Source organism: Salvelinus fontinalis, chromosome 8, assembly GCF_029448725.1.
Source record: "Salvelinus fontinalis isolate EN_2023a chromosome 8, ASM2944872v1, whole genome shotgun sequence".
In the NCBI taxonomy this organism is placed as follows: domain Eukaryota; kingdom Metazoa; phylum Chordata; class Actinopteri; order Salmoniformes; family Salmonidae; genus Salvelinus; species Salvelinus fontinalis.
Genome location: NC_074672.1, coordinates 12,565,732 through 12,580,900, shown reverse-complemented (window position 1 = coordinate 12,580,900; position 15,169 = coordinate 12,565,732). Strand labels below are relative to the sequence as shown.

Below are 15,169 nucleotides of genomic sequence, written 5' to 3'. Positions count from 1 at the left end.
TGAACTGACCAGGAAATACTCTGGGCCATAATTACAAGCTACAACATGGGGTCCAGAGTTCATTGGCAGGTCACACGAACATGGAAAACTCAAGGCCGCAGAGGATCTTACCAATATCAACCACACAACTTTCCCAAGTAAATAGTGATGGAAATACAATATTACAATTGGGACTAAACTTGTTGCTCTGCTACATCAAGTTTGGCTTCAGAAACGTTTTCCACACCTTCCACACCTAATCCATTCCTCAACTACAAAAACAAATATAAAATCACAAACATGCATTGATTAAGGGATGGATGACGTTTATCCACTGGACTTCTACCGTCACAGGCATCAATTGGGCTGCCCCCTGCAAAGATATTAAAGACAGAGGAAGCATTGAGCAGGGACGATGATGACACACTCTTCAGTCTCTGAGTCATCAGTATGATTGCTTCAGCAGTACCTCCTTCCCTATCCCAAACAAGCCAAACCTGCAAGGCGGGTTGTTATATTTATTCAAGTAGAAACTAGTTATTTATGCACATGACCAAGCTCTGGAACCTGACTGCAATGGTTTGGATAGCAGCTGTTGCCTATGTATAGGCTATTGACATCAACACAGACACACACACACATACACACACGCACAGTCGCAGTCACACACACACACACACACACACACACACACACACACACACACACACACACACACACACACACACACACACACACACACACACACACCTACAGAGTCTCTCTCTTGAGTCTCTGACAACTATGTAACATAACACATAAAGCATCTGACCATTGTGCAGCAAAGTGAAGTAGGCCTTTATCTAAAGAAATGTATACTCCGTTCTGTATAAAGGTGTGTGCCTAATGAATAAGAGTAGCATAAGTAGAACACACTCAAGTGGAACAGAACTCTCTTTCCTAACTCTACTCTCATAGCTTCATTTTGCCAGTGGTAAGGGGAACATGCATGGATGACACAAGTTTGTAATCTATTGGAATACATTTTGCCTCTAAGGACCAACAAACAGAAAACAGAGTCAGATATATAAAATAACGATTGCCTATACAAATAATAAGGGATGAATATCACAACCATTTTAAAACAAATCCTGTTGCGTCAACATCAAGCAAACCCAACCACAGCACCAAATACAAACGAAACGCTATAGATTGACACAACATGCTGGAAAGTAAAAAATATTGTAAACTTACTGGAGCGTTTAAGGATCCATTTGTGACTGAGAGAGCACAGCACCGCCATTACAGGCAGCCTAGTCCGGGCCAAGGTAATCCACACTAACTGCCACGCAGCCCTTTCTTCCTCGGATAAGAGGAGCCAGCAGCTGCGATTCCGGACAGTTAAGATTATATATGATGTGTATATATCGAGGGTTTGTCAGCTCTTCCAGGCCATAAAACCCACTTTAATGGCACCACGTGCTCCGTATGCACCATTCACAGGCCCCGCTAGAGGCAATTGGCATAAATAACCTTCCAAACTTTAAAATACTAAAAGAAAGAGATACCATAAAGGGGAATTTGATAGCCCTACATAGGCTAACGTAGCACGGTTAGGCCCGACAGTGCCATTGAGAAAGCAGCCCATGCTCTGCTGCATTTATAGACCTAGCAGTAAAAAGGCTACCTGTCTGCGAGGTGAGTGAAAATTATAATTTTTTCATTTGAGACGATATTTGCGACAGGACATGGCATCTGAACAATTGTTGTCCCTGTTAACCTGATTGTTTTGGTTAAGACATTTAATTAAGCTATTGTTAAAATTACAGTTCCACGTGTCACTAGGCCAGCAGTGGGTCAAATTCAGGTCAATGCATAGTTTTGTTTCAATGTATGGTTTTGTCTATATACACAGCCTGCAGCTCCAATATAGCTTACAATATTGACCCACATGATCAAATGAATATCTACTCAAAGCACAAGAGATAAAGACATTAAGTCAACCGTTCATTGTTTTTCCACTTTGAACAAAAATGTCCATTCATTATATTCCACATAATAATTCACATTTCCTGTTGCCGCAGGACTATTTTCATTCGGTAGCAAACTGGCTCAAATTAAGATCCTACATTTCACAACCATAGCTTTTACATTTGATCCAGAAGGCCATAGAAACATCAAAGTATGTCGGTCGCCAGCCTCTATAGAGAAGAAAGTTCGTCTGCATTTCAACCCATAAGAATTTAGTATCAGCTGGCTATGTGCCTCTATATCCTGTTAAAACAGGGACCATTTCCCTATCTGTGGTGGAAAGGTGGAAACCTAGTAATAACGTTTTATTGGGGCCTTAAACTTTTATGTGCATGCGTTTGTTTGACAGGGATACTGTAAATTGTTTAAATAGACGGTGCGGGGACTCGAATCTGTTTTTCAATACCAAGTGTGCCTACACATGTAATGATATAAAAAAAAGCGACACGAATGTTGTGGTATATGCTATGGGAAGTTTATTCAATAGGTCTCTCAACACCTGTATGCGTTTTGATTGAATCACAAACTTTAACAGACAATGAATTATACAACCGGTCTTGTAGTTATTGTGCACCTAAATATGGCAGATAATCCAACATGTAGCCTACACGGTTGCTATCTCCGTTGTGGAAAATGTTAGTGTTAGGGTATATTTGTAGTTCTATAGTTCTGTAGAATCATCCAAAGTCTTGATATTACATAGAGACTATGAATAGACAACATGTACAACACATTTCCACGTCTGTTGACAACTCTGGACATTACAGTGAACAATAAGATACAAAATCAGCAAGCATCTGAAATTGCGAAACGCATGTCGATGGTTCTTCAGTTGAGGGGTATGGACATGGAAATCTTAGGCCTATTGGTATGGGTGCTGTTCTCAAACACCATCACGAAACTCTTAAATATGTGGTTGGACATAACACAAGCAGATCCCTGACCTTGCTGGTCTATACGTGTAGACAATCTATTTGCTATTGAAAAGGTAAACCGTTTGTTTACATCGTCTGTTTTTCTTCTTCATGTGTAATACTCTGGCCAAATATGAATTTTAAAACATTTAGAAAAATCAAATATTTTCGTGATAAAGTCTCCTCGTTCTCATTGGTACCCCTCAGTAGGCTTATCGGTCATTTAAATTATCATAATTATTATCTCAATGCTAAGGGTATAGGCTATAGAATGTTTATTTGGTATCTATTCCATTTATGAGTTTAACATGAAAGAGGGAGTGGCCTTATAGTCCACAGCTCTCCCTAATTCTTCCAAAGGTCCTTACACAATCTTTACATTAAGACAACACATTACTTTATTATTATATCTTTTTTTAATCTTAAATGTTGTACAACCATTAAGCAAAGAATACAAGTCCACATATAAAGTGCCAAACACGAAATATGCAAATAATGTAATAGTCCATAACACATAATAGGGTCTGATTCTGAACACGGCCTTCACGTTTCAAATCATGGTCTCTCTCTCTATTTAGGGTAGGCTTAGGCCCCACTTCTTTTAGCAGTTCGTCTCCAGATCAGTCATAAACTCCATGTTTATATTGAATCCTTTGATTTCAGTTTCGAATCCTTCTTCCACTTCATACGTCGATTCTGGAACCAAATTTTAATTTGCCTCTCGTTCAGACAGAGGGTATTGGCGATCTCAATGCGCCTGCGACGGGCGAGGTAACGGTTGAAATGGAACTCTTTCTCCAACTCCAGAGTCTGGTAGCGGGTGTAACTGGTTCGAGAGCGTTTACCGTCAGATGATTCTGAAGTGGCATTAGAAAAAAAATAGGTGTTAGCCTACATTTGAAGAAAAAAATCCAGAGTTGTCGAACATTATATACATCTTATACTTTAAAAAAAAATGGCCTGAGGTCAAACGGTTTGGATGACCTGAGAATGAAGACTCCTGTGAGTTACAGAATGCAAAACTATTCAAATAATGAACAAATGGTAAAATGGCCTTGTGACTAAACCCCCAAAAGTGAAACGATTTAAATTCAAGTTAAATTCGTTTTTGCTTTTTTTAACTTTTATAATAGAATTGAAATCAAGGGATAACATCTCTGGATGACAACCAATTTTCTTCTAATTATCTAATTATCTCTTTTTGCTTTCATTGAAAGCAAAAACGTTTATATTCTGGCACTTGTTCATTTCAAATACCTCTTGGCAAAATAAATAGTTGCCCTAGTTAAGAGAAATCCAGATCATTGTTACAAAAACACTTGCAGAACTATAATTTAAGTATTTAACACAGCACTAAATGCAGTGCTAATATTTAGTGGCTAAATCCCAATGGGAAGCTAGTGGATGTTGGACATGGCAACATGAATACCTTTCCGCAGTTATATCTGGAGCTTCCAGGGTGAAAAGTTCACACGGAGGTCAGGGCACTGGTTTCCCCCCGAGAGTTCAACTAGACTAGCCTATACTCTCATTTTAGACTAAAATAACCTGTTAGGAAACGAAAAGTACTTTCAGCCCAACAGAACTCACATTAATACTCGTTCATCGTTTTCTTCAATTGTTTGTTTCTCTTATCCAATTATGCAGCCATCAATCTAACCGCAGATCATCTCTTCACAGTAACAGAACAGGTTTACGAGCAATAGATGCCTTTGTCAAAATTTATGACCGCCAGTTTTATTATTTCCTGCGTTTGGCCAATAAAACTCAAGAGGAAAAACTGTGAATGGACAAAAGCAGGATAGCAGGCGAGAGAGTGAGTGAGGGAAATAGTAGTAGGCTAAATACATTTTACAAATAAGTTTACCGTGGATCATGTGTAGTTTTGTCATCCAGGGAAAAATCTGCGGTTGCTGTTGATTGTCTTGGTGCTTCTTCGAATGGATTTGATGTTTTACAGGTTGCATAGTTTCGACTTTGATCGCGCTTTCTTCGGTCGTAGTTCTGGGGTTTTCGACCACCTCCATTTGCATTTCAGTCCCTTTGCTCAGTATACCGTCACTGAGGCAGTTCTGCACGGAGTTCCGGGAGCTCAAGGCTGAGTATGACTGTCGTGGTGGAGATTGAGTGTCCGTATTGCCTCGCAGGCTAGAGTTCATCTCTTCTCGTTTTAGAGAGTTTACAGTGGCATCAGAGGAGGTGAATGTTCCGTTGAAATCATGAAGACCTCCGTTATAGGCATAATTGGCTTGATCGAAGTCAGAGAGAGAGCCATAACTGCCTAAACTATTCATGGCGTTACAGGAGGATGCCTCGTGCGTTTGCTGCTTAAAAATTGAGTTTGCTACATAGGAACTCATCTTATACGAAAAACAAAACACACAAAAACGGTGCAGAAGAGATTCATGAAGTAAAAACTGCAATAGCCTATAGCCTAAATATTATATCTGAGAGTAGCCTGGGCTAGATATTTTAATCTTGTATTGTTGTTTTTATTGGTTATTGCTTTTTCTATGAAGCTCTTTGGAAGTTCAAGGGGTATCTTTCCTTAAAAAAAAATAAGCACGATTTATAGGTGGGGGAATGGTGTTTTTTCTTGATTCGACGCGCACTGCCCAAATATGGGGCATCTGAATAGGATCACGTGCTGATGTTGGCCAGTCATACATTGGCTTGATACCCCGGGGGTATATTGATGAATAGGAGGAACGTGTCCGGTAAACTTTGTGCTGTGGGCTGTTGGGGACATTGGTGGGGTCTTTGTGAGGAAAAGGGCGAGACTCTAAGACAAGAGCGTCATCTGGTGTCTGATATAGGGCAGGCCAGGGCGGTCATCTCATCTATGCCCCCTCCATACTGCCCTTGCCTTGCTGCATCACATAGCATATCAGCCTCTGCTGAGGGTGGGTGCGGGGTGCACCATAGACGCACTATGAAGAGCAACACTGATTGAGCATAACGCGATTGTTAAGCAAAAAAAAACGTAAAATGCTCTATAGTAGGCTATAACAGTAATAATAATAATAGTAATAATAATAATAACAAGAATAGAATTGTGTGCTATTCGAGGAGCCATTATTTTATTTAGCTTTGTCTTAATTCGGTTTAAATGTAGTTTTATAGTCATCCCAGGAGTCCATATAGGTCCACGTGCCCAAATTGTCTATATGAAAATGTATTGCGCAGAATTAACGGTCACCAAAGCCGATAGCCTAAATGTTTTACTAGCTATCAGCTTCATAGCACAATATCATACTTTCCTGGCTTGTGGTTACGTTTATTTTGTATGACAAATTTGTTTCAGTGGCAACTTCATTTGGAAATTGGATAGGCTATATGACTGAAAACAATACGGGTGCTTTCTTAAACAGTAATGTGTCAAGTAACAGGTTATTCATACATGGCAAGAACCATTCAGTAAATGGTTTGTATGCTACCTGTGATACACGAGATACCTTGACAAATGACATATCAAACACACAAATTGTGCAAAAGACCGTAGGTCTTCCCTGGATTATATTGGTATGATGTAAAGTCACTCAGATGTCCACTTGGTCATTTGTAGATTACATACCACGAGGACGGAACTGCTTTGAAAACATTTTATTCAATGATACACAAAACATAAATTCACAACCTTAAACAAAGTGATTGATTTCTCTTGTATTATCCCCCCCCCCCCCCCCTTCATTAGGTAGTCTTGGGTAACCATAAACGGTTATTATGCTAAACAGTGGTAAGTGCAACGTTAAGAGAACATCCGTTTAAAGCAGCATAATGCACACAAAGCCCTCACAGAGTATATATGGGAATACATAGAATATATACAGGCATATCTACAATTTAGGTAGTGTAGTTCACCCCGTGAGAGCTTTCAGGATATTTGCAGGAGTCATATTGCGATGGGATTCATGAGAATGTAAAGATTCAAGTACATTAACACAAACGAAATAAGTATCCCTTAGCATTTCCTTCACATTTGGAATGCTTATGCCCTATTGTGTTTGTAAACCATCCCCAACACTGACCTATGTGAGTTGACTGAAGTGATCCGAACGATATATTTTACAGTGTAAATGGGGCAATTCTGGAGGGAAATTATAAATGTTTCACATTTCACAACACAAACAGCATGACTATGACAAAGGACATTATGCCACCAGAAGTAAAGAGCTATCAGTTAACTATATGCTTTTTCCAGCCGAAAATGATGTGAATGTTAGAATATTGCATGTTTTTACGCGCGCGAAGGCTACGAGTTTGTGAGAGAGGGACAAATAGCAGAATAATATCATGCAGGGGAGTTTGTGGTCTTTGAATGGCTAGGTAGTTTAGTGGAGTTTCATGATTTCGTTTGAAATGTCTTTCATTCTTTCTCTTTCTTTCCCTCCTCTTTCTCCTCTTCCACGCCGTCTCGTTCCTTCTCCAACGTGGCCCCTGTCGATTCACTTCCCGTCACCGTCGACGTTAGGTTGCTCTCTTTCTTCCATTTCATACGACGATTCTGGAACCAAATTTTGATCTGACGTTCGGTCAAACAGAGAGCATTTGCTATTTCGATACGTCTACGTCTGGTTAGATAGCGGTTGAAATGGAACTCCTTCTCCAGTTCCAGTGTTTGGTAACGGGAGTATATCTGGCGTCCTCTGCGTCTGTCTGACCCATACCCAACTCCTGTGCGGAGAAAATAAATCATAATGTACTGGATTACATTTCTATATCAAGCCATTATGTGAATTGTTCTGACATAAATTGATGCAATTGCCATAATCTAGATTAGACATCACGACAAAGATACTGACAATGTGATGGGAGCAATTCGTGTACAAAATAGCCTATCTCTGGTCAGGGTAGAAACGCATATGGCATGCAGTAAAATAAACACAATTCTCCAAACCATGCATGAGACTTAATCTGTTTGTAAAATATACGTAGCCTATGTAAATTGTTTAAACTAAATATATAATAGTTAAATATATAATAGTTATTTTGGGAAACTGTTGGAATAGTTACGCACACTCAGAAAAGAGGCCTTCTATAGGGCGAGACGATACAATGATGTTTTATGGGGCCATAAAAAACAAGATGCTCTGTTGCTAAGAAATATCGTAAAACTGGCTCATTTACTTAATTTATTTGTTGTAGTAAAACTCACCGCTGTGAGAGTTCATTCGCTGCATCCACGGGTAAATCTGGACGTTAGCTTTCTGCTCCTGCGATCCACCTCTGGCTTGATCCAAACTGTACTCCTGAGCAATGTGGTTTTGCGCATTCAGTCCCATGCTTGTTGTTTGTCTGCAACTGGCAAGACCCCCATCCTTGTCTTGAAGAAACACATTAGATCCATGATACTCATAGGATGCCCGGCTCGGCCCAAAAACAACATTGTCTTGGGGAGAATAGAAAGGATTTGCGTATATCCGATTCTGGGTCACAGCAGCCCCATACGACGAAAAATGTCTCACTGTGTCATAAGTGGTGGAATTTAGCGGCACGCTTGGCAAAACATCTTGACCACCGGATAAATGGCAGGAGAGTGACGGGTTTGCGAAATACGAATTCATACCTTGCCTGTAACCCTTCTTCTTCAACTCTCCGCACTTCTTTATCAGTCTTTTTTTCTCCACTTTCCCCTCTCAGTAGCTCCCCCTTTCCCTCTCTCTTATTCTGGATATGTTGCTGGCTGCTCACACACCTTTGCAAAACCTTCCTTTCACCCTTTCGCTGCTTGTATAAATAGACGGTTGCTTGAGGTTTCAATATTATTAATTTCCAATCTCCGGTAAGACTCACAAACCCGAGTGTTATAGCTGATCGCTTAGCTAGAGAGAGGCAATATGACAATGTCAGCTGACTATTCTCCACCAATTGAGAGCAAGGAAACTGTAGCTTTAGCTAACCAGCTATAGCTCTAAAAATGCAGCCAGAAAACGAATGCATTAAGTTAGTGGGGCATTGCAACGCATGCATGAAGTTAGTTGGACGTTCCACACTGAGCAAGAAAACAAGACAATATAAATATATAAGCGACGTGTATATGTCTGCAATATCAAACTGCTGTCCAGAACCAGAATAATCCTGTCACTGGATTGGCATTTTAGTTTTTTTAATGTAAGTTTATAAATGGGATAAATAAATTGATACCTCTAAATCTGTTTTACCTGCTTATTTGGCATGGCGTGTGTGTGTGTGTGTGTGTGCGCGTGTGTGTGTGTGTGTGTGCGCGTGTGTGTGTGTAAATATATAACACATTTACACACAAGGACGATGTAGTTCGCAGGCACATATTTGAAAATTCTGAAAGCCAATAAAGAGTACAATGTAATATGTAAGATAATGTACCGCTATGTACATATTCAGTGTAGGTTGTATAAGATGTGTATGCAGTGGTGGGCTCTCATAAACCTCGCGTGCTCTGTTGGTTCTTGTGTTTTTGCTGGGCAAGAATTTTTCACATTCTTTCCATGTTTTACATCGTGTATGAATTAGCATTACATGACTTGAAGGTAATTATCGTGCCTCTGCTCTTAACGGGTAATTCCGATTGCTAGGGGGAAGGGCGGTGGTGATAAGAATGCGTTTAGGGTCTCTTCTGTGAAGGGCAATAAAACCAAGTGAAGTTTCTCAGCTCACCAACAAATAACTGTGTATAGCCTACATAACGACAAAATCCCGAGCCTCTGAAACGAATGCGTTGGACTATAAACGCAAGAAGAAGAAAAAAAAAAAAGAGAATAGTGTTCAATTGTATTTGAAGTTACTAGCCTAAGTGGTAACCGTTTAGAACACTTTTCCTGAAAACCCAGCAGTCAACCGTGAGTAGAGAATTGATCAGGCTACGTCAGAGGATATGTATCCACAAAGCACTGTTATTGAGATTGTAGGCGACACCTTTACGGATACAAACACATCTTATAAATGTAGAGTTAGGTATTTGTTTACCTGACCACTCTCACCTAATACTTTTAATATCAGTGCCAAATTGCGTAAAATATAAGTTATGTGAGTTGGCTTCACAAAATGATTACATCGATTAATGGTAGTACTGGAATTTTAGTGTCGACGGTATGCTGTACATCGTACACAGAGGTAGATATTTTAGAAATAACCCAGTGCTTTAGCTATACATCTATAATGTTGTGTTATGCAGGCCTGGGACATATGCTCGTGCGTGAGTCAGCTGTGGAAACGTTAGATATCCTATTGTCTAAAATGACTGACAAGAGTAATTTATCAATGAATGGAAACCTGAATAAAAAAAGTGGGCTCCTTTCTATAAGGTAGGCTACTCAATTTGAGGTACAAACTCGACCAAACTGTTATTCCAAAAATGAATATTCCACATTGAATGCTTTTGTTCTCCATGTGTGGAAAAAGTCAGTCAACAATAGCCTACTGCAAACCCTTTTCCACTAGCTTCCGCTTCAACACACAGCTACATGTAAATCAATTCAGATGGATTCATTTGATTGTTCAAACAACCTTCAAGCTATTCGATAACAACACGTTGGTTAGAGAACGATATTAGCTAAAGATCTGAATTTTTTCTCAATAATCTATAGTAATAACGTATAGTATTGAAAACAATTACATAATTCACATTATTGAAACCACAAATGTAGGACATACGTATGTATTTGACAAGGGGATGTCTTCGCGTAGGCCTATACAGCCTACAATAAAACTAATCTTTAACTTGCACATAGTAGGTCTATTTTGCTGGGCTTCTGTTGTCGGTTCTAAAACAGGCAATAAAAGTTAGGAAGGAAAGAAAGACGAGGACGTCTGTTGTGCAATAAATGTTCCCCACTGGATTAGCCGCCATATGTGACATCCGCAGACTGACAAAAATGACACAAATAGGAAAACCAAGAAGGAATATTTGTTAAAAATCTCTAGGCCTAATTGTAAACATTATTAGATGTGTGTTATGGTGTTAACCATTTGACAACATTTAAGTCAGTTGAAAGTGCGTCATAACTCTCAGAAACTAGGTATATAGGCCCATGCCTATATCCTTCACTTGAAATGTTCTATGTAGTGAAGATGCTTTCCTTATGCTCACAACATTACATTTCACCAGCCTACATAAATTGTATCCCCATTCTGCGAATAGAATTATGATTCTCCTCCGACACTCAACTAAGCCAAAAATAAGTATGGGTTTCTAGCACTTGATGAGAACCATATAGCCGAGCGCGCTTCTGAAATCAGCAATATTCATAACGTATCATCATCACGTACTTCAACGTGTTGTCAACTGTGACGGATGAGATGACTGAGAGCGAACCACAGTGACTATTTGACTATACGCTATATGCTCTATTTGGTATTTCACGTTTTATGCCTCTCTGTAGGCTACAACATCTTAGTTTGATTCCTTATTTGACATGGTTGTTTATAAAGCCACTATGGACTATTTGTACTTTCATATCGTGGAGTTTGTGGTAGTTCCATTGCATAATGCACAAGAGCTGTTGGTATGCGGTATAGTGATGCGAGCTGGGAGAAAGAGCTGTAGACATAAGTGTTTTGGCAGCCCTCAAGACAAATGACGTGGGCTCATCTCAGCTTTTGAAGCAGAGAGGAAAGAGCCCGTTTGGCACGTATTTCTTTAATTTCTTTGAAGACGAACATCTGCACTGTTGCACTTTATGACTACCTCTATGCGTGTAGCTTACTAGAATACTACTACGACGACTACTACTACTACTAGGCCTACTACTACTGCTACTACTACTAACAATAAGACTATTTTTGACCAAACACTATATTATTATTATCAGGAGTTGTAGAAATTCCAGAACAATCCAATTAAGCCTAATAATGGTAGCCTAACCCCTCACTGCACTGGGTTGAATTATAATTTGTGTATATCTGAAGCTGTAACAACATAGGCTAACACATAGTATCTAGGCTACATTAGCCTACAGTGTTCAGATTGCCACGTTTAACAATTTGAAGCAGAGATGGACATGTGTTGATCATCTGGGTCGGGAAGCAATGTTTTTCGTATCAGCTTTCTCTTACTTGACCATGAGGAATTCATACTCATTGCTGGCTCTGAACAAACTTTTATAAAATAACGTTCACCTTTTCCGGACAATTTACAAATTAGGTCTAGGCGCTATGCTTCATGCATGTTACGCACTACACTAATCAGAGGCTGTTTAAGGAGACCAACAAAAAATAACACATCGTAAATCATGTTAATTGGCAAATATCTTCTTGTAAAATTGATTTATGATTCAATAGCAATGTTTATTAGACATTAAAAAGTTTGAATGAACAGCGCTTGGCCCTATTGCAAGTTTCAAAACCCCAGGAAAAAATACACCGCAGGCATTTGGTATGCCCATTATTTTCATGTGTATCAATATAGCATAAAAATCATCATTTATTACCTTCTTCATTTGCGTGTCTGTAGAGGCCTATGTATCTGCAAACTTACATCTGGAAAATCCTAAATTCGTAGCATTTTTACGATTGAGTTGGGTCACTCGTTATTGTACGACGGTTTTGAAGTGCAAAGTTAGTTACGATGGATTGGTGAAACATGTTTCGCATATTGGCAGTAGATGACTTCTGTGTTTCATTTTACTGATCTCTTTCTCTCTCTCTCATTCAAGGATAACCTGAAGAGCTGCAAAAGGTGCACCCCACACGACAAAGTGCAAAAGGAAACCATTGGAAAAAGGTTCCCGCACAATGACCTGCAGCAAAATCTCGTTGAGGTGCTGGTACGACTCAAACGCACCTGCGACAGGCCTATTCACTTTGTCTAATTTCAATTAGCCTCACACAATATCTGAAGTGATTTGGAAAAATCAAATATGCATTTTTGCCAGCTAATGTTTTTACTTTAGGCTATAGCCTAACTTATAGTGAAAAAAGTAGTTAAATACACAATATGTACCCCGCCCCCACAGACAGACACACACTTTCACAGCTTTGCCATCACTACACATGCATTCAATGTTAATTCTGTGTAAATTGATGTACAAGTGTCTGCCATATTCAACAAAATATGCACAGGAAAGGGCCTACGTTCCATTGACCACAGTGTACACAATTGGCGAATCCAACAATGATGATGTTCATGCGTAAAAGATCGAGTATAAAGCGTAACAAAGCTCGTGAGTAAACCTTAGCAATCCGATCGTGGCGCAAGTTCTAGGCTAGTTAGTCATGGATTTCTGAAGTAGAGATCATGACCTATGTGTGCAAATTATTGTTGTTGTGAAATATGATCATGATGATTATTGTGATTATGATTTATAGTTATATTAGTATTATGATTTTGACCATGTTTGCTGTTGCTGGTGTTCCTCCAATAAATATAATTACATTTTTTACATTTGTTGTGTAAAGCTGTTTTCATTATTGTATGAGAAAATTACAGGTTTAAGCCGTCTCACAATACAGACATCAATTCAAAATGGTTCCCATGCCACACGTGAAGGTTGAAATACTTCAGACGATGTTCCAAGCTTTGTGCCTGACTATTTTTATTTTTATTTAACTAAGGAAGTCAGTTAAAAACAAATGATTGTTCACAATTACGGTCTACTCCGGCCAAACCCGAACCCGGACGACGCTGGGCCAATTGTGCGCTGCCCTATGGGACTCCCAATCACGGCCGGTTGTGATACAGCCTGGAATCGAACCAGGGTCTGTAGTGACGCCTCTGGCAGTGCCTTAGAATGCTGCGCCACTCGGGAGCCCGATGACATGTTCAGACATTTTTCTATCGGCATATTTCATTTATGTATTAAAATGTTTCCGCACTAATGTGGCATATAGCCTGCATAACTACCAACCACCGACCAACGGTCACCAACCCCATCACTCCCCCCACACAACCTCTCAAGAGGTGGGCACAAGGGGGCACTGTTAGTATCAGTGAACAACAGTATTGTGTTTGTGTGTGTGTGTGTGTGTGTGTGTGTGTGTGTGTGTGTGTGTGTGTGTGTGTGTGTGTGTGTGTGTGTGTGTGTGTGTGTGTGTGTGTGTGTGTGTGTGTGTGTGTGTGTGTGTGTGTGTGTGTGTGTGTTTGTGTGTGTGTGTGCGTGTGCGTGTAACATAGTACAATACTACAAGATCTAACATTGACTTTTCACATTGATTAGATATATATACTTTCACCCATCTTTCTTTGCAACTAATGTTGCCTATAGATAATTACATATGCAGTCAGCAATTAGAATAGATCATAGAAGAAAGGTCACTTAGACTCATGGGGAGGGCCCAAAACACGGTTCAATGTAATATATACATAATCTGAAAGACTGGAAAATAAAGATTAAAACTGTAGCACAAACCAACGCGGGCCCCCAGTGGATAATCTCACACTATTAAGCCACTCAAGGCAAGCTACCTTCGATAAACAAACCACACCTTAGAATAATTGATGATTACATCTAATTCTAGATGGTGTGTCAGTGATTTTCTGAACAGCGCACTATCAAAGTTTGGAAGTAGCCCACTATAGGCCTATGGAAATAACGGAGGTTACAATAGCCTACAGGTCAGGTCACGAACATACAAACTACACAAAATCAAGCTTTTCACTGTAAGGTCTACTACACCTGTTGTATTCGGCGCACGTGACAAATAAACTTTGATTTGATCAATAGCATTCATATTCAATGTCTTTACCCTCACTTAGGATATCTGACACCATATAACATGTATGGCATAACATCTCAAATCCCCCTTCTCACAGATACGGTTCAGTTCATTAACAGTCAAGTCAGTGAGGAAGGATCACGGAAGGAACCGCTTTCTTACCCGCGTCTGCGTTCTCCCGGTTGTCTATAGTGACGGTGACGCAAGCTCGCTGGCCCATCGGAAAGGTATGGGGGTGATGCTGAGGAATAGACCTCTACACCGCTACACCCAGCGTAGCAAACGTCCCCAAATCTGCCAATGGATGGAAAAGCAAAAAGCTGAATTTAACAATTATGTAAACACCGCGTCATTTACTGTCCGCTGCTTTCTCTTTCTCTATCTCTCTTTCTGCAACCGTAGGGTTGTTCTTCCTCTGGGGTATACTCTAGACAGGGGCTGGTATAGGCGGTGACTGTGGTGAAGCCATTTCTGACCGCGAAGCATGCAGGAGCACGTCGGGAAGGGGATGGAGCCTTGACGAAACGCGTTCCATATCTAAAAACTAAACTATTGTATAATCTATACTGAAGGAAAATACACTATTGGCGAAATCATTTCTATGCCCCTGCTGAGAGAGCTGCTGATATTACGTCAGG

At 39.9% G+C, this 15,169-nt stretch overlaps 2 protein-coding genes across 8 annotated transcripts in view; both read right to left on the bottom strand.

The window, feature by feature from the left end:
- Positions 1 to 15,158, bottom strand: part of hoxc5a (homeobox C5a) — a 59,463-nt gene extending 44,305 nt beyond the window's left edge. For 3 of the 7 annotated variants that reach the window (XM_055931102.1, XM_055931101.1, XM_055931106.1), the window contains exon 1: positions 1,213 to 1,370. Coding sequence is in view for 1 of the 7 variants with exons in the window: in XM_055931107.1 (XP_055787082.1) it covers positions 3,543 to 3,760; positions 4,771 to 5,263 (711 nt within the window). In the remaining 6 variants the exon portion in view is untranslated. Of the gene's footprint in view, positions 1 to 1,212; positions 1,371 to 2,442; positions 3,761 to 4,770; positions 5,435 to 14,693 lie in introns of those variants that run through there. The other 4 variants (XM_055931104.1, XM_055931103.1, XM_055931107.1 and 1 more) reach the window with 3 other exon arrangements.
- Positions 6,593 to 8,705, bottom strand: LOC129860579 (homeobox protein Hox-C6a-like). The gene is made up of 2 exons (XM_055931110.1): positions 8,059 to 8,705; positions 6,593 to 7,577 (listed from the first exon to the last, which is right to left on the bottom strand). Exons 1-2 carry the CDS (start codon positions 8,465 to 8,467, stop codon positions 7,270 to 7,272), a joined length of 717 nt encoding a protein of 238 aa, XP_055787085.1. The 5' UTR covers positions 8,468 to 8,705; the 3' UTR covers positions 6,593 to 7,269.
- Positions 15,159 to 15,169: the final 11 nt, after the last annotated feature.

Coding starts and splice junctions, on each gene's coding strand:
- LOC129860579 (XM_055931110.1), bottom strand. CDS start 8,467: ATGAATTCGTATTTCGCAAACCCGTCACTCTCCTGCCATTTATCCGGT. Junction 7,578..8,058: donor GCGAATGAACTCTCACAGCG/GTGAGTTTTACT, acceptor TTCTCCGCACAG/GAGTTGGGTATGGGTCAGAC.